Source organism: Choristoneura fumiferana, chromosome 12 (assembly GCF_025370935.1).
Source record: "Choristoneura fumiferana chromosome 12, NRCan_CFum_1, whole genome shotgun sequence".
Taxonomy (NCBI): Eukaryota; Metazoa; Arthropoda; class Insecta; order Lepidoptera; family Tortricidae; genus Choristoneura; species Choristoneura fumiferana.
This window is the reverse complement of record NC_133483.1, coordinates 3,190,292-3,211,766: the sequence shown is the minus strand read 5'-3', so window position 1 is coordinate 3,211,766 and position 21,475 is coordinate 3,190,292. Positions and strand designations below refer to the sequence as shown.

General features: G+C 39.3%; 2 protein-coding genes and 1 long non-coding RNA gene across 4 annotated transcripts in view; 1 reads left to right on the top strand and 2 right to left on the bottom strand.

The window, feature by feature from the left end:
• The window catches only part of LOC141433143 (uncharacterized), a 228,072-nt gene that overhangs the window by 163,117 nt on the left and 43,480 nt on the right, over positions 1-21,475 (bottom strand). The window lies entirely within an intron of this gene.
• Positions 563-19,553, top strand: LOC141433133 (LMBR1 domain-containing protein 2 homolog). Of its 2 annotated transcripts, none has more exons than XM_074094986.1 (10): positions 563-1,142; positions 2,721-2,914; positions 3,482-3,860; positions 5,043-5,213; positions 5,867-6,044; positions 6,817-6,998; positions 9,665-9,904; positions 10,688-10,889; positions 12,467-12,568; positions 15,206-19,553. In XM_074094986.1, the coding sequence occupies exons 1-10, from the start codon at positions 969-971 to the stop codon at positions 15,415-15,417; spliced, it is 2,034 nt and encodes a 677-aa protein (XP_073951087.1). In that variant the 5' UTR covers positions 563-968; the 3' UTR covers positions 15,418-19,553. The 2 variants fall into 2 exon arrangements, with proteins under 2 accessions (XP_073951087.1, XP_073951086.1); XM_074094985.1 differs by having other exon boundaries at positions 564-1,142; positions 15,173-19,553.
• The window catches only part of LOC141433128 (proteasome-associated protein ECM29 homolog), a 43,262-nt gene continuing 41,983 nt past the window's right edge, over positions 20,197-21,475 (bottom strand). Inside the window, exons 34-35 of the mRNA XM_074094976.1 lie at positions 20,940-21,011; positions 20,197-20,639 (exon numbers count right to left, since the gene is read on the bottom strand). Coding sequence (XP_073951077.1) covers positions 20,512-20,639; positions 20,940-21,011 — 200 coding nt within the window. The 3' untranslated portion in view covers positions 20,197-20,511. The remainder of the gene's footprint in view (positions 20,640-20,939; positions 21,012-21,475) is intronic.

Below are 21,475 nucleotides of genomic sequence, written 5' to 3'. Positions count from 1 at the left end.
TTCAAAAAAGCCGTGGTGGCCTAATGGTTTGACCTATCGCCTCTCAAGCAGAGGGTCGTGGGTTCAAACCCCGGCTCGCACCTCTGAGTTTTTCGAAATTGATGTGTGGAATTACATTTACCACGAGCTTTGCGGTGAAGGAAAACATCGTGAGGAAACCTGCACAAACCTGCGAAGCAATTCAATGGTGTGTGTGAAGTTCCCAATCCGCACTGGGCCCGCGTGGGAACTATGGCCCAAGCCCTCTTGTTCTGAGAGGAGGCCTGTGCCCAGCAGTGGGACGTATATAGGCTGGGATGATGATGATGAAATCAGTGAGCAGTATAAGAACGTATATACTAGGCACCGTCAGAATCCCCAAGACCTGAAAATATTCTCTCTGTTGGCAAAATCAAACTGATCTTAAGTAATATATAACTTAAAACATTAAAGAAATTGAGACATAATTTGTTTTATTGTATACATAGAATTTTTTTCCAATGAAAATGTTAGTTTTAGGGGGTTTTAACTTAAGCTCTAGGGGTAAAAAAAAATTGGAGTTGGTAACCCTGGAACGTTGGGAACGTGAACGTCATTCTATATTGCTCACAACACGACCCAGTTTTTTGTCTTGTTATCAAAATACAAGTGTTTATACGATATAATTCAAACAGTTTCATTGAATTTGGCTTAAACCCCATCAAAAAAAATGTTATTAACTTCAAAGAGTGTCTAAAATGTCCGAAGCTAGGCCCGAGGACAGAAGTATACATTTCGATCCAATCCTGCCTGATACGGGTATTTTGTTCTACGAGGAATGTCCTCCAGAGTACGAGATTGAGCGGCCTAAGTTATTGCCTTTAAAAACGACGACGCAAGTACGTTTCGAGCAGCTACAACACGAGGCTGCTCGCGTTTGGAAGGAAAGACAAAAGACCGCAGCCGCGACGAAGAAAAACTAAAGAGATCAAAGGCCTTACAACTTCAAAATGGCTTATACATTATTCGTTATAGAAATTATATCGGCGTTTATATTGGCAGCTACGTTGTTGTACAGATATGGAGATGTCTACAGGAATCACATAATAGTGACAGTGGCCGTGCTCACAGCTTGGTACTTCTCGTTTGTTATTATGTTCATTTTACCGCTGGATGTGTCTTCGGTGAGTATTTCTTGTCTTACGTTAAGGGGAGTTCAAAAACATTTACTGTGAATCAGTACTTATACCTGAGGTTGTAGTGTCTACTGCACGGACACGGATGCATCGTTGCACCCACCAACTCTGTACTCTTTTCCTGTATCATGTGACAGTAAGAAGTTTTGAAAACTAATGTGATTTTGTGTTAGACACATTATTACCTTTGTAGCTACCACGTACCTATCGTTGCACCCAAACTCTGTACTCTTTTCCTGTATCATGTGACAGTAAGAAGTTTTGAAAACTAATGTGATTTTGTGTTAGACAATAAGGCCGATGGATGATTTGACTTCATTATTACCTTTAGCGACCAGTACTCTTTACAACGTAAAGCTAATCTGGGCCCAATTGCATAATAAAGTACAAGCTAATAGTATTAGTGAATTTCAATACGAAATCGCTAATAATATTAGCTTGTACTTTGTTATGCAATCGGGCCCTGATGTAGATAATTATATTATATATTTTTTATTAAATGGCTTCTGTCCATTGGGAAAAATTTCCCAGCGTCAAAGTTGAGAGCTGCAGATCATCGGAGTTGAGTTATATTCAAGACGTTTGTGTCTGACTAGGATTATAATTATAAGATACTTATGCTGGATTGAGGGTGCAAGGTGATACATTTGCATGCCCCTGCTTTTAAAGAAAATGCTCAGAACATAGCACAGAATAAAACATACCTATAAGCCTGGGTGCACCATCTAGATGCAATGCACTCCCCTGAAAATATCCCTAATTATTTGTCATTTGTTCCTATATTATAATTTATGCAGAATTGGCATTATCTTGATTTGTTCTCATTAATTTTCAATCCGTTAACACATTCAATGCAAGAACTTGACAATCGGGTTCACTGTTCATAGGCAGTTTTTGCTACAAAGTTGTGAAACACTATTACTGGCAAGCATATTAATATACGGTTGAAAATCTAGTTATTGTATATATATATATTATGAAAATCTAGTTATTGTATATATTATATATATTTCATACTTTTTTGATTACTGGTGTTAAGATGTCTAACTTTTTGAATGCTTTATGGACTAATTCAATCATGATAATTATTAACTCTAATTGTTCTTCATCACTTATATCAGATATGATTGTACTTATTATCAGACTTAATCTTGGGAAAATTTCCTACTATAATAAATCAGTTGTTGTCAATTTCTCTTTATAGATTTTTTTATTTTCTGCCTTTTAGCTCATCCCTATGTTATCCCATAAACATATTATTCCTAATTTTGTGAGTCATGATTTTGTTAGCCATAAAAAATAAAATAGTAAATGTTACAGTATACACAAACATTATCATAATTGATAATTATAACAAACAGACATTCCAAACTTTGTTTTTATAACAGTCTTATATCAGTCAGTCAGTTAGTTTACTTTGGTATGCGTGTTGCGGCAGCCGCCGAGTCGCGTGCTCCTGAGAAGAAGGGCTACGAAATAGCCCGAAACATGTCGAGCTAAACTCGGTTTAAGACGTGAGTTATCCGTTACAATATCATTTAATACCATATCCCATATTTCCTGCAGACTGTCTACCGTCAATGCATGCAGGACAACAGTACCACAACCACAACAACGGCGGCGCCAACTCTGAGTCCCCTCCACAACTCCACACCAGCACCCGTTGGACCCAAGTGCCAGAAACCCTGGAGCTTTGTGGACGACAATGTATTCCCAAATCTATGGAGAGTTGTATATTGGACATCACAATGTTTGACTTGGTAATTTCATATATCTTGAATATTAAACTCTTAGGTACAAATATTTTATTGATTATCACTCCGCTGCCAACATAGCAGAAAGTGGTAGTGTTGTTAAAAATTTGCAACATAAAACCTTGCCATTAATATCTCAGTTCATAGATAACTACCACTTTTTATGAATGCCTAAGACATTTTTAAACTTTATAAGGGGCTGTTTCACCATCCATTGATTAGCGTTAACCGACGGTTAAATGTGATGCCGTCTCTGTCTATTCTAACAAAACAAATAGAGATGGCATCACACCTAACTGCCAGTTAACACTAATCAATGGATGGTGGAACAGCCCCTAAATGTACTAGAGATATTTAATACAATTGTTTGAAATTACTTATTTTACAAAGAAAATACTAGGCATTTATCATTTTAATATTGACCAAGTTGTGCATTCCACACTGACTACCTCCAATATATACTCAGCAGCACAAAATTTGGCCCACCCTTCATACAAAATTACCAACTCTGCATACATTTGAGGGCCAGACTTTTTGCCGCTCAGTATACTTTCTAACAACTTCTGTTTTTAGGTTGATCATGCCGATGATGCAATCATACAGTAAAGCCGGTGACTTTGATGTAAAAGGCAAACTCAAGTCGGCACTGGTCGACAATGCAATCTATTATGGCTCCTACCTCACCATATGTGGCATTCTACTGATCTACATAGCCCTCAAACCAGGAGTATACTTGGACTGGGCTAAGATAAAAGCTATAGCGTCCTCAGCCAGTAACACGTGGGGTCTTTTCTTGCTGATTCTTCTGCTTGGGTACGCTTTAGTGGAAGTACCGAGGAATCTTTGGAATAATTCAAAGAAAAATTATACCCTTACGTATACATACTTTAAAGTTGCTAAACTAAGTACGGACAAGTGTGAAGCTGTGGAGAACATGGACGATATTTTGGATGTAAGTTTTCAATTAATAAAATTGCTGTTTTTTTAACTTCTGACCAATAAGTTTTATCATCTATGTAAGTTTGTCTGATTCTTGATGGTTAATATTTTTTCGATCTTGCTTCACTGCCCTATTACACCCTTGGAAGAAAAAAAAAATACCACTTTCCATGATTCTTAAGCTAAAACTTTATTCTAATTTATATTGCCTTGAGGGTTGATCAACTTTTTCATGTACCTTGTTGTCATGGTTACGTCCCCTGGACAACTCTTTAAAACCATGCTTTCTGTGGTTAAAATTCATTGGGCGCACATTTTACATATGACAAATGTAGTCCATTGTTTTACGGACTATCTCTTAAGCACATTGGTAGCATATATTATAACAGATTTTTTTAAGAAAATGTCACTGTCGTCTCTTGGACAACAAGAGAGAATAACAAACAGGAAAAATTATGATTGACTTGTGATAAGAAATGATTGTTTATACCTGGCTTGATTAAACTCCTTAGAAATATTATATCCTAGCAAGGTCAAGAAAAAGTTGTTTGACTTAAATCGCCGGCTGACAAGCCAAACTCACAAAAAATTCTGTCACTGCTCTTCAAAAAGTCGTATCTAGTTAGTAATTTTATACCAAGATACGAGCTTTGTTGTACCTATGTAGGTATTTGGTACATGGTCATGAGTGCGTGTGAGCTAACTTTGGGGGCGGCAGACGTGAACTTGCCTTCGAAATCCAAAAGCTTAATGGTTACTTGACCTGAAATGTATATTTCAGAACTATATAATTGTTATTATTATTTTAAAATTTATGACGGTGGAAGCATTCTACACTTCCACTGAACGTAGATATAGTTTAGATATAGTTAGTGTTCAGTATTGTAACTAAGGGACCCCTTACATCCCTGTAATTTTATTATTATTATTTTTTGTATTTTTTTTTCTTTAATTGTATAATATAGTTTTTAAGTATTTTATTTGTAATTATTATGAAAAAATGACTTTCTGCCAAGTTTCTTGCGGCGCATTCTTCTTGGCAATGATGGTCTTTCCGAAATCGCTGGTATTTTAAAAAATTACGTGTAAAAGTGCCCATTGCGGCCTATTTACTGAATAAATCATTTGAATTTGGTACTTAGTGACTTTTGCTTGTCACCCGACGAAATGGTCTCACGCGTTGGTTGTCCCTTAGAGCTTGTGCGCGATATCGGCGGCGGTGGGTCCGGGGCACGCGCTGGCGCGGCACGTGGACACGATCGTGCAGAAGCTGCCGCCGGCGCTGCGCGAGCGCCTCGCCGCGCGCCCGCTGCCCGACCGCCCGCATGCGCCCACGCTCAAGTCGCTCGTCAATCTGCACAAGAAGGTATCATACGAGTATCATTACCGACGGCCGGGTGCCCAAGTGGTTAGAGAACCTGACTACGAAGCTTGAGCTCCCGAGGCAGAGATTGCTATGAATAATACGTATGTTTGTTCTCGGGTCTTGGATGTTAAGTATGTATTTATCTATATAAGTATGTTTATCCGTTGCCTAGTTATCCGTAGTACAAGCTTTGCTTAGTTTGGGACTAGGTCAATTGGTGTTAAGTGTCCCATGATATTTATTTATTTATTATTAACCCATTCAGTGCCATTGACGCCCATTGGCGTCTCCGGGGAACCTAATATAATGCCGCAGACGCCGATAGGTGCCCAATTTCTAATGGTCTTGGTACATTCTGAACAGTGCATTTTGTTTTTTACCTCAATTTCATGTTGGTTAAAGTGAAAGCCGAGCCGGACGTCTGTATGTAATCTGGCGCTCGGCAATGAATGGGCAAGCCTTTATTCGTGTTTAACTCGCCTTTACTATTAAATCTGGCGTGACTTGGGTCAATTCCAGGATAGGAAGCGCTAGTTTGCGCCACAGCAGAAGAATTTGCACTGACACAAAACTGCCTGGACTCAAACTCACGATCAATAAATCAAAATGACGGCTTTTTGCCTTCATTTAAAATATTAAATTTCTCTCAACAGATGATAAAAGCGTTGCACGTACACCAACGCACGGAGACCCAGTGGGGCATCACCTTAGAGCGCGTGTTTCACCTGGAGGACGTGTCCACTAACCTCCGGTCCCCGGACCGTCGCTTCCAGCACACGTTCCACACGCCGCGCCCGCGCCCGCTACGTCTACTGTACCCGCCCACAGTCGGTAAGACATGCCTACTACTGGACGTAACACAGGAGACATTATTTTAATGATCTGATTTAGGTATGTACTTACCTCTGGTCCTCGAACCGATAGCGGCCGCTGCGACGACATGTAAGACATGCCCGCTACTGGTCGTAACACAGGAGACATTATCTTAATGTTCTATCTGATGTATGTACTTACCTCCGGTCCCCGAACCGCCGTCTCCTGCACTCGTTCCATACGCCGCGCTCATGACAACCGTGGCCATTTTATTCGCCCAGTCGGTAAGACATGCCCACTGCTGGGCGTAACACAGCGGATATTGACTTAATGTCCCATCTGATGTGCCCAAGTCCAGTTGTCCATTAACCTTCAGAAATATTATAAATAAAAAAAAACTTTGTAACAAGACATATTGCAATTGACTGCATACTTATTTTTATAATACGGCAAATTCAGGAGTTGTCAAATACCCCATTCCCCCGGAAAACCGATTAAGTTTCCACTAATTATAATGTAAGTATAATGAGGTGATAAGGTATATACGTTAAGCCGAGTTTAGACTTGCAAGAAAAATCGTGCAAGCTGCATTACATTGCGGCGCTCGATTGCCCACTACACGTCGTTGGCTTTACGGCCTCGCAATGTAATGCAACTTGCACGATTTTTCTTGCAAGTCTAAACTCGGCTTTACATTTTGGCGAGTAACACTAAATGTAATACATGATTATTTGTTTTTAAGCTAAATAAGTAAAGAATACTAAAATAAATCAAATCTCCCCTTTTCCAGAGTGGTACTGGGAGTGTTTCCTGAAGCAATACTTCCTGAAGACAATGGCCGTCATCACCGGCATCATGTCCGTGGCCGTGGTGTGGTCCGAGATGACGTTTTTCAGCAAGCAGCCCGTGCTCTCAATCTTCGCCAACATCGTCATTGCCGCCAAGTACACGTACAACTATGCTGCTATTGTGGTAAGTGGATACAAGGCCGGCGTTAGCCATCTAGGCGCTTGGGCGAGTCATATGTCTTTGGCGCCATTTTTGATGCGAGAAGCGACTAAATGACATGTCGTGTTTGTTGAGGTGCCACCACATGCAGTCGCTCGTCGCTCGATTGCAGCGATAAAGCTGGTCACGTGACGCCATTTTGAAGGTGATTTTGAATTTCCCGCGACTCAAAAACTACGCCAAGTCGCCGCGTCGAGCAGCAGCGACAAGATGGCTTCTTGAAGGATTGATCTTGGAAGATGAGTTCTTAATCTCATTTAGTAGCAGTCGTGGCAGTGGTACAAACAAAAGAAATTCGAGTGAATGAATAAAAAAATGAGTGTTTTTGCCGAAATTCAAGGGGTTTTATTTTCCAGCGATAAAGCTCAACATTTTCTGCTTTATCGCTATATGTCACGTGACCAGATTTGATACTGGAAACGAGCGTCGAGCGATTTCATGTGGCCGCGGTCTAGGTTAAATTTTGTTGACATATTTATTTTAGATACGAGATTTTTTCAAAGTAGTGACGATCGGGAAAAGTCGGATCTCAATATACGACGACACCCGAAGTGTCAACTTTTTATATTAAAAGTAAAATGTTCATATCCATTAATACGGAGATTTACTATTTAATGTCGAATGTATAATTATGCAGGTGGTAGGACCTTGTGCAAGGTCCGCCCGGATTGCTACCACCATTTTACTCGCTAATCCTGCCGTGAAATAGCAGTGCTTGCATTGTTGTGTTTCGGCGTGGAGAGTAAGACAGCCGGTGAAATTACTGGCACTTGAGGTATCCCATCTTAGGCCTCTAGGTTGGCAACGCATCTGCAATCCCCCTGGTGTTGCAGGTGTCTATGGGCGGTGGTAATCTCTTACCATCAGGTGACCCACTTGCTCGTTTGCCATCCAGTCGAATAAAAAAAAATGACAAAATGAAAAATGTACGGCTGTGGGTACTTAAACTAATGAGGGTTTTCTAACAGGCGAAATATTGCTAGATGGCGCTATATCGTGAGGTCTGTTTGGCGTTTCATATTTGCCTGCGATTGGTTCATTTAGATATTTATCCAATCACGAGCATGACAGAAATGTCAAATGTACCTCGCGACACTAACGCCATCTAGCGATATTGTCGAAAACCCTCATTGAGAGAGCACGATAACCATAACACTACTGTGCTGTGCCCTATTTCACGAAGCTACGAGTTACAATTTACAAGCGGTAGTCTTTGTTTAATAGTATGTATTGAAAAGAGACTACCGTTTGTAAATTGTAACTTGTAGCTTCGTGAAATGGGCCACTGGTGTACTGCCGTTTCGGCAAAATGTTTTTCGTCAAATGTCACTTCCCAAAAAACTTATCGCAGTAGTTTAATTTCCCAAACGAATCTTTGGCATATTAACATTTCGCATTTTATTCATTTGGTCAAATTTTACATTGCCGAGTTTTATTATGACAAACGTTTATTAGGCAAACGTTTTCTTTTGGCTAATACTATATTTCAAAAAAACGTTTGTTCAAAATTACACTTCTCACACGAACCAACCACAGAAACCACATGGTACCAGAAAAGTAGGTTAGGTTAGGTTAGAACTGCGTTTCCCACAGACACGAACTGCTACCAGACCTACCTTAAGTTATTATGCCATGCAATATTTTGGGCAGAGTGCTTTATGCCAAACGATACATTTGACTAAATAATACTTGGTAAGTAATATGAAACATGACTAAGTAATTATTTTTGAAAAAATAATATGCCAAAAAAAAATTACTAACTGTAAAATTGCGATAACTTGTTTTGGCAAACTATTTTCTGCCAAATGATAATTTGAGTAAAATATTTTGGTATTTGATACTTTGGGAAAAGTTTTTTGCGCATATATTAGTAATCCATATCTCTATCCCGGTGACTTTAGTTCTTCGACGAATTTTTATATTCCGGATTCTTTCGCATGAAGAAATAAAGTTTCTATTTGCTTGGGTCAGCGAAAAGCTTAAGAGGGTCGCTGGCGGCGGATGGACGCGAGGGGCTGGAGACAGTGTTGTGGCGCGCTATGGAAGAGGCCTATTAGAGGTGGACGTTATTTCACGTCACCGTATACCGTAACTGGTGACGTGCTGAATAACCAAATCACTGGTTTCACGTCAAGCGACAAGTGGTGATTTTTGTAACGAGCTATTTTTGTGGTGATGCGATTTTCGCCTCAACGCGGCAACGTTACAGACGTCACGAGTAGCGTGGACTAAAAATTGTAACCTTAACTTTATACAACGTCAAAGAAACGATTCTTAGATTATGATATTATTGACATTACACCGAAAAATGATGCTTGTGATAAATAACGTCATAGCTCAATAGCTTGTAACAAATTACGTTATATACTAGTTTAATTTATAATTCAGTTACAGTGACTGTCACAGAAGGCGTCACTGCAGGCAGCGAAAGAAACTGGTTACTAAAATCACTGGTTTTAGTAACCAGTGACATGATTCTTGTCACCAGTTTCATTTCGTTTCGCTCAAATCACGTAACGACCCATACCTAAGGCCTTTGTCCAGCAGTGGACTGCTGTAGTCTGATGATGATGATGATAAGCGAAAAGCTTATATTCTTGTAACAAATACCTCATATGTATTATTTCCAGTCCGTGTCGACCATAATAATCGCGTACATGTTCTACTGCGCGTACTCGACCGTGCTCAAGATCCGTCTGCTGAACCTGTACTACGTGGCGCCGCACCACCAGACCAATGAGTACAGCCTGATCTTCTCGGGCATGATGGTCTGCCGGCTCACGCCCGCCATGTGCCTCAACTTCCTCAGTCTGGTGCACATGGACTCGCATGTCATTAAGGAGTACGTGCTCGAGACTTATTACACACAGGTATGTTTATTTTAGAGTGAAATGGATCCATTACCCCATAATGGCGACATGTAGAAATCGGAATTTCTGAAGATGATCAAATTGTAAATGTAGCTATTTGTTGTTAGTTAAATATTTTTTTACTTACTATTTTTTGTTGACTGTACTTGCATTGTCATCTAAACTACAAGTCCGTGCCAAAATTCAAGTCAGTGCTATTAACCATTGAGGAGTTCTCCTGCGGAGACGATCCTGGCAGGACCACCAAGCTGTCACTACCAGATTATTGTATTGTCACCAAATTTACATAAGTATGCTTTTCAAGTCGATCAGACCGCTGGAAGTGGGTTTAGCTTCCAAGATTTGATCCAAACAAACAAATACATATTATAAGGAAAAAACAAACAGGGCAAGCTAAACAAAAGCTTCTAAATAATTATGGCCTTCTGTGACCGAAGGGAGAAAAACAGAACTCTGTTAATGTCACTGGTATACTGTCTGTCTGTTACAGAGCTGGGTCACAAGAACCATTATATAGATGTTGATTTTTTTTGCCGTTAAAATTAAATTAAAAATAAAGGCGGTCCGACCGAATCAACGAATATAAAATGACCCTACACTGAGCACATTTTTCTTTGACACAGAGCTCTGTTAACACAGAACTTTAAAATATATGGCCGTTATTAGCGTATATTTTGGCATTACAAAGCCAAAGAACTACATTTTTTTATTTGTAGGAGGCCATCTTTACTTATTAGTTGATCTGAGTTTACATAATGCGACAAAAAACTTTTTTCCTTACAGATAATGGGTCACATGGACGTCCTAGGCATTGTAGCGGAGGGTTTCAACATCTACTTCCCGATGCTTGTCGTCCTGCTCTGCGTGGCGACGTACCTGTCGCTAGGCAGCAGACTGCTGTCGCTCTGCGGCTTCCAACAGTTCGTGGGCGACGACGAATTGACCACCGACTTAGTTGATGAAGGTCGCGAGATCGTGAAGCGAGGTTAGTGAACGGTACTGTAGTATTAAGTTAATAAGGTTTACATACAATTTTGGGCTTCCGGTTAACCGTGCCGTCATCCGCAGTGCGGCTAACCGAACAGTGCGTACGTAGCCTTAAGGTATAGCTCATTACAGCCACCCGGCACCCGACCAGCACCGCCTCGCCTCAAGCGGTTATTCTTCATATGTATATAAGATATTTTTCGAAGTGATTTGGACGACACCGTAAATCAAAACACAATTGAGTTTCTCTGTAAGAAAAGATTTATTATGTTAACGTATGTAGGTAGGTATTATTCACATTAATAAACGGTTTAGTAACAAAACATTACCTGTAAGAAAAGAAACGACATTTAATGTTATTAATCACAATGTCGATTCCGAAAATCACGAGTTACGGTTTAGCTTTCGATTTGTTTGTTTAACGTGACACTTGTGACAGCTGAATGCTTCATATAGATTATAACTTAGCAGGTTTAATCGGCATCTGTTTATGTCAATTGTCAAGGTCTGTCACGATGACGTTTGATGCGCGGGAATATTTAAATTAAAGAAAATTATACTTTTCTTTACATGTATTTGTATGGGCATGCGCTCACTACATCAACTTCGTAGCGTCACCGGATCGCCTCACTCGCGGACGGCGAGTGGACTACTCGGTGACAGCCCGCTGCTCGCCGCCATACTGACTATAGGAAATACGTAGACCACGCGAGGTCCGCTCGTTGTCAACGCGGCGTCCACCCGTGGACTAAGTACCTGTAGACATTGTCTACTAGACAACGAGTGGACGCCGATAGTCAAAGGGGTGCTGGTCGGGTGCCGGGTGGCTATAATGAGCTGTGACCTTTTGAGTTGTTAAGCATTTTAGAATTTAATCCTAGGCCACTAAGGTACTTTATCGCAAGCTTCGCGCGCGTAAATCATTAGATTCAGCAGTTGAATTGAAACCCCGGGAATTTACTTAGGGGCTGTTTCACCATCCATTGAGTCTTAACTGGCGGTTAAATGTGATGCCGTCTCTATTTGTTTTGTTCGAATAGACGGAGACGGCATCACATTTAACCGTCAGTTAACACTAATCAATGGATGGTGAAACAGCCCCTTAATCTCACGGGAATTCCCAAAAATTACATTGTGGTCTTTATTGACGTTGCATTATAAATAACAGTGCTAAATTTCATGACTGAACCCAGCGTTTGAGATTTCGAATATCGGGGTAAAAACATAGACTACATGTGTACCTCGCCTCGCTCCGCGCATCTGTTTCCACCAGAGATGTGCTGCGCGGGGATGTGTAAATGAAGCGTTTCTATTGGTTAATGAAAGCATCCCTCGCAACACATCCTCGCACATTATTGGTGGAAACGCTGCTTAATACTTGTTTTTATTTTCATTGTGTTCTCTGTAATTTCCTTATACCAAATGTTCAGCTATATATATACCAAATTTCATCCAAACCCATCCAGCCGTTATAGCGTGAAGGAGTAAGAAACACCTACACACACAACACACACCCACACAAATATACATAGTCGAACATTGGCAGCTTCTATATCTCTCCATACTTTTGAATAGAAAAACGCAAGCGCCAACGCGCTGAGGAATCGCTGACACGACGACGCGACTTCAGCGAGCGATATTCCAACTATCGCTCCAAGCGGGAAAACCAAGATGGAGGTAATATATGCTCTGTTTATGTCTTTGTTTATAGCCTCAAGTGTGAGATGCATCAAGTTATTTTAACGATGAGCTATGTCAAAATAGCCGTTAAATGTCCACTTAAGTAAATATAGTAGTTCAGACTGACGTGCAGTCGACATCAGATGTTTCGGTGAGGCCAAGGTGTCGAAAATACAAAGTGAGACATGGATGCACAGAGAAACCAGAAAAAGGGACCAGCGCTGGGAATCGAACCCAGGTCCTCAGCAATCCGTGCTGCGTGCCATAACCCCTACACCACCGCTGGACAGGAATCTAGACACGATTTTTTCCTATGCATACATATCTCAGGTTGCTTATTTCTACTACGCTACTTATGCAGCAGCACTAGCGACATCTATGTTCCGCTCTCATCGAGAGACGTCACACTCTTTCGGAACCAACCGCTCACCCAGACAATAGATGTCGCTACTAAGCAATCAAATTACGATTGGTTGAGGCCAAGGTGGTCAAAAATATCGATACATGAACTCTAATACCTTAATAATGGAGTGCATGTGCCGCTATTTTTGACCACCTTGGCCGCTCCGAAATATTTGATGGCGACTGTACATACAATAAAGGCGAAGTACTCAAATATTTCGGTGCAGCAGTCCACTGTTGGGCATAGGCCTCCACCGTAGACCTCCAGTTGCTTCGGTTGGAAGCGCCCTGCATCCAAAAATCTCTTATAGGTATTTACGATTGGTTTTATGGAATCTTTTTGTAATTTTTATTTCAACGATTCCATAAAACCAATCTTAATTTGATTGCTTAGTAACGACATCTCTTGTCAGGGTGAGCGGTTGGTTCCAATGGAGTACCGAAAGTTTCTCGATGAGGGCTACGGTATAGATGTCGCTAGCGTCACTGCTTAAGTGGCTAAATAGAAACAAACAAGCTGAGATATGAGGTGCATTCGTGTCTGTACCGTTGACCAGCAGTGGTGTAGCGGTATAGCACGCGGTACGGAATACCGAGGACCTGGGTTCGATTCCCAGTGCTGGTCTTATTTTTCTGGTTTTTCTGTGCATCTTTATTTCAGTTTGTATTTTCTCTTATATTTACGACATGTTATTTATGTTCTGATATTATTAACCTTATCTAGTGTAACGAATTTATTGAAATCTAAAGGCGCGGCCACATGCAAGTCGCTCGACGCTCGTTTCCAGCGTCAGATCTGGTCACGTGACATATAAGGCTAAAGCTGAAAATATTGAGCTTTATCGCTGGAAAAAATAGATAAAAAAACCTCTTAAATTTCGGCAAAAACACTGTTTTTTTTTTTATTTGTACCACTGCCACGACTGCTACTAAATGAGATTAATAAATCAGCTTCCAAGACCAAGATCATTCCTGCAAGCAGCCATCTTGACGCTGCTGCTCGACGCGGCGACTTGACGCTACTTTTTTGAGTCGCGGGAGATTCAAAATTTCATTCAAAATGGGGTCACGTGACCAGATTTATCGCTGCAAACAAGCGACTGCATGTGGCCGCACCTTAATGCTGCTCCGAAATATTTAGGTACAGTCAAGGGCAAAGATATCGACACGGCCAAAGTTGCAAAAATATGTATACACGGCCTTAATGTTAAGTGCATAAAGTCGTGTATACATATTTTTGTAACTTTGGCTGTCTCGATATCTTTGCCCTTGACTGTACCTCGCCTGCTACGATATTATCTCACACCATCTAATAGCTAGACTTTAAGTTAATTCTGGCTGGATACTGGTTTACTTGGACGGTGGTGGTAATTGTTGTACACTTCATTGACATCACATTATGCACTACTTTTCTTTTTTCGTGTTTGTGAACTAATGATTTTGTAAATGCTCTTGGAGACTGGGATAACTTTAATAAAATTGAATTTGCCTAGAGGACAAAATAGTTTAAAAGTGTTGATGCAAAGTGTTAGTAAAAAGGCGGTCTACATCGCCAGTTTGAATCAAATTATTTAGAGCACTTGGAGTTCGTTCCAGGTGTAATCAAGGAGGATATATGAAATAATGATTATATAATTTTAATGCAAGCTTTTCTAATGACGACTTGCATTGTCATTATTTGTCATTTTATCGAAATATTATGTTTATCAAATTCAGTGGGTGAAATAAGTATGTATGCTCGCATAGTTATGGTAAAAAAAAAAATACTGTAAAGAAAACCAACACAAAAAGTTTATATTATTTATCCTCATGAGGTCGTTGATTTAAATAGCACTCAAAATGCGATTTTTGCAATAAAAAAATATTTGTTATTTTTTTTAATTTCTCGCTTTTGTATAAATATTTTTTTTTTTTTTGTCAAAGTTATTCAAATCTAATAGTTTTGGGAATAAAGTCGAACTGCTGCGATGTAAAACTATAGAAACAAAAGAATTGTTACTTGTCATAATCATAAGTCCGTAATTTCCTTGAAGTTATTGTGTGCATTCTAGCACATTTGGGCGACAACGTTATTATAGTACCTTTGATACGCGCCCATCAAAACGCAAAAGTTTTTTCTAACACGCTTAATGTTACTAACACTTCCCTCACTGAGCCATCGTTTTTATACCGGTTATTGTGCACGTGCCCACATTTCAGCCCGCACCGGGCTCCTTCACGATGTGGACTCAGATTACTACGTGCAGCCGAGCCCCGAGCGCGCCCAACCCATCTCCGCTTACCAGCGAGCGGAGCTCCCATACAACCGGCCGACGTTGACGCTGGAGGATGAACTGGACCATAGGTTCGGGGAGAGCACCCTCCCGGCCATAGAGTCGGAGTTTGACGAGCGGAGGCGTGGTAACATGAGCGCGCCGCCCAGAGGTTTGTTCGATGACGTTTGAATCCGCAACGGGAGCGAGTTTTTTTAAGGGATTAAGGTGACTGGAGCTGAGGTAGTGCGGAGCGGAGGTGCGGACTTAGTCTGTCCATACGGAGCTAGGGGAGTGTTCAAGTATTACGTAACGCAATTTGGGGGGAGGGGGGTCTTGTAAAACGTTACGATGCGTTACAGGGGCGGGTGGGGGTGTTTATGTTTTATGTTACGTCACTAGTTTTTTTTGTAACAAGTACATACTACAATGTCCTCAAAAGTGGGAAATTCGCATCATGAGTTGTTGTTCTTGGCCCGTAAATGCTCTCATGCTGAGTTGCCAGTGTTAATGTGGCAAAAAATGCGAACTTAATTCGGAAAACGACCAAAAAAGCTACAAAAATGGTCATTTTGGGTGTTACGTAACGTTTAGGCAGGGGGGGTGGGGGGGATACAGACAATTTTACGGCGCGTTACATTAAGGGGGGGGGTCAAAATTGCGTTACGTATTACTTGAACGCCCCCTCGATTGCGGAGCGAAGCGAGACAGTAATGCGGAGCGGAGTTGCTTTTCCATTCGCGGAGCTACTCGCTTCGCTTCCCGATATTGTATAAATTTTTAAGCTAGTTACGAACTCCCTGTCCACTAAAGAGGAACAGAGATTTTATGCAATTCTATTGGTAGATTTTTATGTCGCTCACCGCTCCTCTGCCTCGCTGCGCTACAGAGGACAGCCTAATAACTATTTTAAATTGAGTGTAAAATTAATTCTAGTATCATTCTTAAGAACTGTAAGTTGAAACCACGGAACTATGTTTTTGTGTATCCCCGTGCGTACAGTCAGCATCAAAAGTAGCGGATCACTTTTTTACTTTGTCGTTTTAACACATTTTGTCAAATTTTGTATGGTGTTAAGTACGTTGCTGTAAAACGACAAAGTACAAAAGTATGCAGCTACTTTTGATGCTGACCGTACAAACTTTGGAAAGTGGCGGCTGAGGTTCTCCCGTCTTACATACATGAGTGCCTTTAAAAGGCAGGTGTACCACTTTTGACAACACCAGTAATGCACTAGCAGTTCTAATTGTACTGTAGGTAACCATGGGCGTCGGTAATAACTTAACAGCAGGTGATCCACATGCAGAGTACAGTCATTATATAATATCTTATATTTTAAGAGGTTGGCAACTTTTTATTAATGAAGGTTTATTTTTACACCTTTCTTGATGTTAATTCCTTTATAAAAACTCGTGATTAGGTAGTTACTATTTGAATTGAGCTTATTCCATTACCGAAATACACAAAATTATCTGTTTTTGATCTAATAAAAAACCAAGTACTAACAAAAAATGGTTATACAAAAATGTGTATTGAATTGTCAACTCTACATCTTTCGACAGTACTTAGATCACAAGTTTTCTATTTCAATCACCTTCTGACACTCAACAGTATTGAGTAAATGTATTTCTTAAAAATGTCTACCGGTCAAAGAAATACGATAGGTTTGGTAATTCAATGTAGTTCAAACCTTTTTGGTGAATACATAGTTTGCTACTTAGACAATAGCTGGATAGCTGTATGGTTCAGGTACGATGCTGTTGTATTCGAGAAAATGAGTAAGTTCAGTTAAAATAGTAAACTGTAAATTGTAGTTTCATTCAACAGTATCCCAATGGTTGTACTGAATAGAATATCTAGTGTGAAAGCTTATATTGTTAAGAGATTATTATGTGTACAAATAAAGTACTTGCTTGTGTCCATTATCATAGTTGTAACGAAATAAATTAAAATGATGGATTATTTAATATATTCTTGTTAATTTTAGCCGTAATTTGTAGCTTGATAAACTGAAAAACCTTTAGTATATAGAATAAATCAAATTTGAATTATTTATTAATGAACTATTTAATAACAGAGACCGCTCGGCTGATTTGCGTTCATAGTTTTTGATTTATTTGATATTCTAAGGCTTTTACATAGTCTCAAAGGCGACATAGAATACCTACATTTTGCCTATTAATGGCAGTTTATTAGCTGCGACAAATACTGCTGTCTCAACAGCTGTCTCATTCCTAGACCGACGATTAGATAGAGACAAATAGCAAATTCCAAGTAATTTCAGTTGAAAGTGTCATTGCTAAAGCTGTCAGCTGAGAAATGTATAACTGAAATATAAGCGTATGGCAAATTTATGGGATGTTCCGGGAAGTATTCAAGCGAAAGTTCAGACTTAAGGTGCGGACATACAGCCTTATTCATAAAAAAATCCTTAATTGAGGTTTGATCGGTCTGTTACTTAGCAGACTGATTAAGCTTAATAGACGGTTGTCAAGAAGTATGATTCATAAACACTTGCTAGCAGTCTGCTAGTTGTTGAGCTGCTGATAGACGGATTAGACGCGTTATGTTGGCCACCTTGACAAATCAAAGACAAAAAATGGCCTAATCGATAATTAAAAAAAAAAAATTGACAGCAGTGACAGCAAATTACCAGGAAAAAAAATAAAAAGCGAGATGTTTGTTTTCCCGCCATTTCCGATCCGCATGTTTATGTTGTGCAAAAAGCCATAATTATGTTAATAATCCTTAGTTTTTTTTCATATTTATTGTTAATTTATTGTTGCTAATTTAGATGATTTTTAAATACAAATTCCTGAAAATAAATTTTCCTATTTTTTTTTTTAATCTGCGTAGTCCTGCCTTCACTATAAATATCTTCGGTACCTATGGTTTTTTGCTCTAGTCAAAGTCAGCTGTTCAAACTTGTGGCGGCCATTTTGTGACTTAGCAGAGAGATAAAGGAGGGTCTACGGTCCTCTAACTTTAGCAGAGCCTTGATCGACTGATTAGCGCTAACAGACGTTTATGAATCATGTTTTTTAGCATCGGGCCTTCAAGGAGCCTTCAAGGAGGCTCTAACTTTTTATGAATAAGGCTGATACTGTTTAAAACCCGACGCCACGCTACGCTTGCACACGCCATCAACGCGTGTTAGTACTCATCAGTCCCATGTATTTATTATGGTCAGGTGCAGATAGAAACATGCGTCGGATGACGTGGCGTGGTGTCGCGTTTTAATAGTATGTTTCCGCCTTCAGAGCACCTCCAATCACCAATCAAAAAACTACTCTCTGGTGACAGCCTATAGTAATTTGTGATCACGATAGTAGAGGGCTAGGAGATAATAGCTAATTAGTATTATAGAAGACGTTTAGACCTACCTCTGTATAAGGGACAAGACTTCTGCATAGTAAAATGACACGCATAAGAGTTGAAAATGAATTTAGTTGTAGGACATTAAACTTACTAAATAGTTTAAGCATTCAGCCCGGCAATACGCAATAAATAACGCATATACACTAGCACGGCTGTGTCAAATAGAGCGAAAGTATCTTACATATTGTTTATAGAAAATTTTACTGCAAGATTTTTATTTTTATTTTGATTTCTAAAACAATTTAAACTGGTTGCAAAGATTTTTGAATCCAAGTCTGTCTGAACCGGAAATCAAAGCTGCCAGATGGTAAAAAAGAACACCCGTAATTTTAATCAAAAGCAAAAGGTTTAATCATAAGGATTATTGTTTTCCAGATAACATAGCGTCTGTTGTTTTTTTACATCAAAACGAAGTCTTCTTTGAGTAAAAGTTTCTATCTACAACATTTAAGAAAGATAGCATAGCCGAAAGACGCCCTAAGTAAGTTTTCCTCACCTTCGGGCAGTAGTGGACATTTAGCTGTCATTATAACGCCTATGTGCGTTTGCGATCCCTCCAGAAGTGTTGGGTCTGATGACATAGCCGGCAGCCATAGGCGTTTATAGAGACGATTTTAGTTATAATGTCTTAGGAGAGTTTAGATAATTTATTGAATCAGGCGTTACTTTATTTTGATTTCTAAAACAATTTAAACTGGTTGCAAAGATTTTTGAATCCCTGTCTGTCTGAACCGGAAATCGAACTTAGATATTACCTCGAGATTAGATCGAGTTTAGATATTACTGACCTTTTGTATTTAAAAAAAATAATTGTCACAGCTAGCTGATTATAAAATATAAATAATTAATACATACATATAACTATAATAGCTATAACTCCATACTAAAGGAGCCTTAAATAAAGATGCGATCTCGTAGATTTCGTTGTAAAGATTCCTAAAAAAAATTTTTTACAGAAAATACCTAGCCCAGGATCTACCCCCCGACTATCTGCTTCAGGTCAAACCACTAAGCTTAGTCTTTTAAGTAGGTAAACGTGTCAATTATAACCAAAGCAGCAACCCATAGGGTATACTCAGTGACTAAATAGTTACTTCAAATTCTCTAAAAATCGTAACATGCTCGGCTACTATGTTATTGAATAAACACTCAATATCGGCCTATAGCAATCAGAAAATGTTCCACATTCAAAAGACAAATGTATCAACCAGTAATAAATGTTATATTTGTGACACGTCCACGCTTAGCGGTTGCAATTAAGTGTTAGCATAGGCAGCAAGTCAGATGCACCATTTTATGTACAAAAACATTCCTTTGACAATTTTCATCATAGAATTTAGTTGTTCGGTTAATGCAACAATGCCATACACATTTCATATGATAACTCAGTTATGAGGATTTCTCGAGAGGCGAAATATTAAATGCGAGTTTGCAGTACATTGCCGTGTCTGATTATTCGCATTATGCCAGTAGTCCCGGGCCCCGGCAATGTACGTCAACTCGCAAGGTATCTCTTGTACCGTGTACCGTAGGTTAAAATAAACAAATGGCGTTTTCTTCATAGACTATAAGCACAGTTGTTGTTTTCTTTAAGTTTCATTACAATTATGGAACTTCTTTGGTATAATAATAATAAAGCTAGATAATTTAAAGGAAATTTAGCAAAATGCCGACTTTCGATTTGTGCAATTAATGTAATGTATGCTAATGTGATAATCTCTTTATCAAGTTTTTAATATTATTTGATAAATTATCATTTATTTTAAGTAATGCAATTATAAATGTGTCTGTTAAAACTGTAACCAATTTTTAATTGTGATTAAATAAAAGACATCAAATTTACAAGTACAATTTATTTCATTGCATTATATTCACTTTTATCAATAAATAATGAATAGTTTCTGGCGTTCATTTCAAATGAACCTTAATATTGTCTACTTTAGCTCTTATTTCATGTGAAGAATCCTTCGATAGATCCTTGGCATATTCGTGGTAAATACTGCTTAGTTTTTCTACTTCTTCTGTTCTGTTTAAATCTGTAATATAAAAAGTTGTTTGAAATACCCTCTATCAACTAAAACAGCATATTTATCAGATTTAGAACTTAACCAACAAACAGTTGGAAAACCCCGCACATTGTCACTTCAAAGTTCAATATCTCAAAAACGGCTGAACCGATTTTGATAAAACATGTCTAAAAACCATCGCTAGAAAACCTGATTCCAAATTAAAAAACCGCATTCAAATCGGTCCATCCGTTTAAGAGCTACGGTGCCACAGACACATAGCGGTCAAACCCTCTCTTTGCGTAGGTTAAGTTCAAAATGCGAATTTACCTTTTAACTTCTTAACGAGTATTTCCATTAAATTCAGTGCGTCCCTCCTGTGCCTCACTTGGTTGCTGTTTTCTGTAATTCAAAAATTAATTGTTATTGTTTTTTTTTATATAAATTTACGCAGCATTTATCAGGGCTGTTCAGTCAAACTATCCAAAAAAATGCACCCTGTAGGCACTGAGTGTGTATCAGTGTGAATCACCGTGTAGTAATGAGACGGCGTGTTACTAATTCCCACTGAGCACGTCTCATACCCAGTGTGTCCCTCATAGACACTCAAAGTGTCTCGTACTTACTCAGCGTGTAGTTAGACGGCGAGTGACAAATTCTGACTGAGTGCGATTCATACTCAGTGTGCCTCGGACACTCAACCTGCCTCATACTTATTCAACGTGTAGTCAAATAACAGCACGTGATAATTCCCACCGAGCATGTCTCTTACTCGGTGTACCTCATAGAGTAGACAGTCAACCTGTTTCATACTTACTCAGCGTACACGCTGACACAATGACGCAGTTAATGATAGCGAGTGATAA

Coding starts and splice junctions, on each gene's coding strand:
- LOC141433133 (XM_074094985.1), top strand. CDS start 969: ATGGCTTATACATTATTCGTTATAGAAATTATATCGGCGTTTATATTG. Junction 3,861..5,042: donor ACATGGACGATATTTTGGAT/GTAAGTTTTCAA, acceptor GTTGTCCCTTAG/AGCTTGTGCGCGATATCGGC. Junction 5,214..5,866: donor TCGTCAATCTGCACAAGAAG/GTATCATACGAG, acceptor TTCTCTCAACAG/ATGATAAAAGCGTTGCACGT.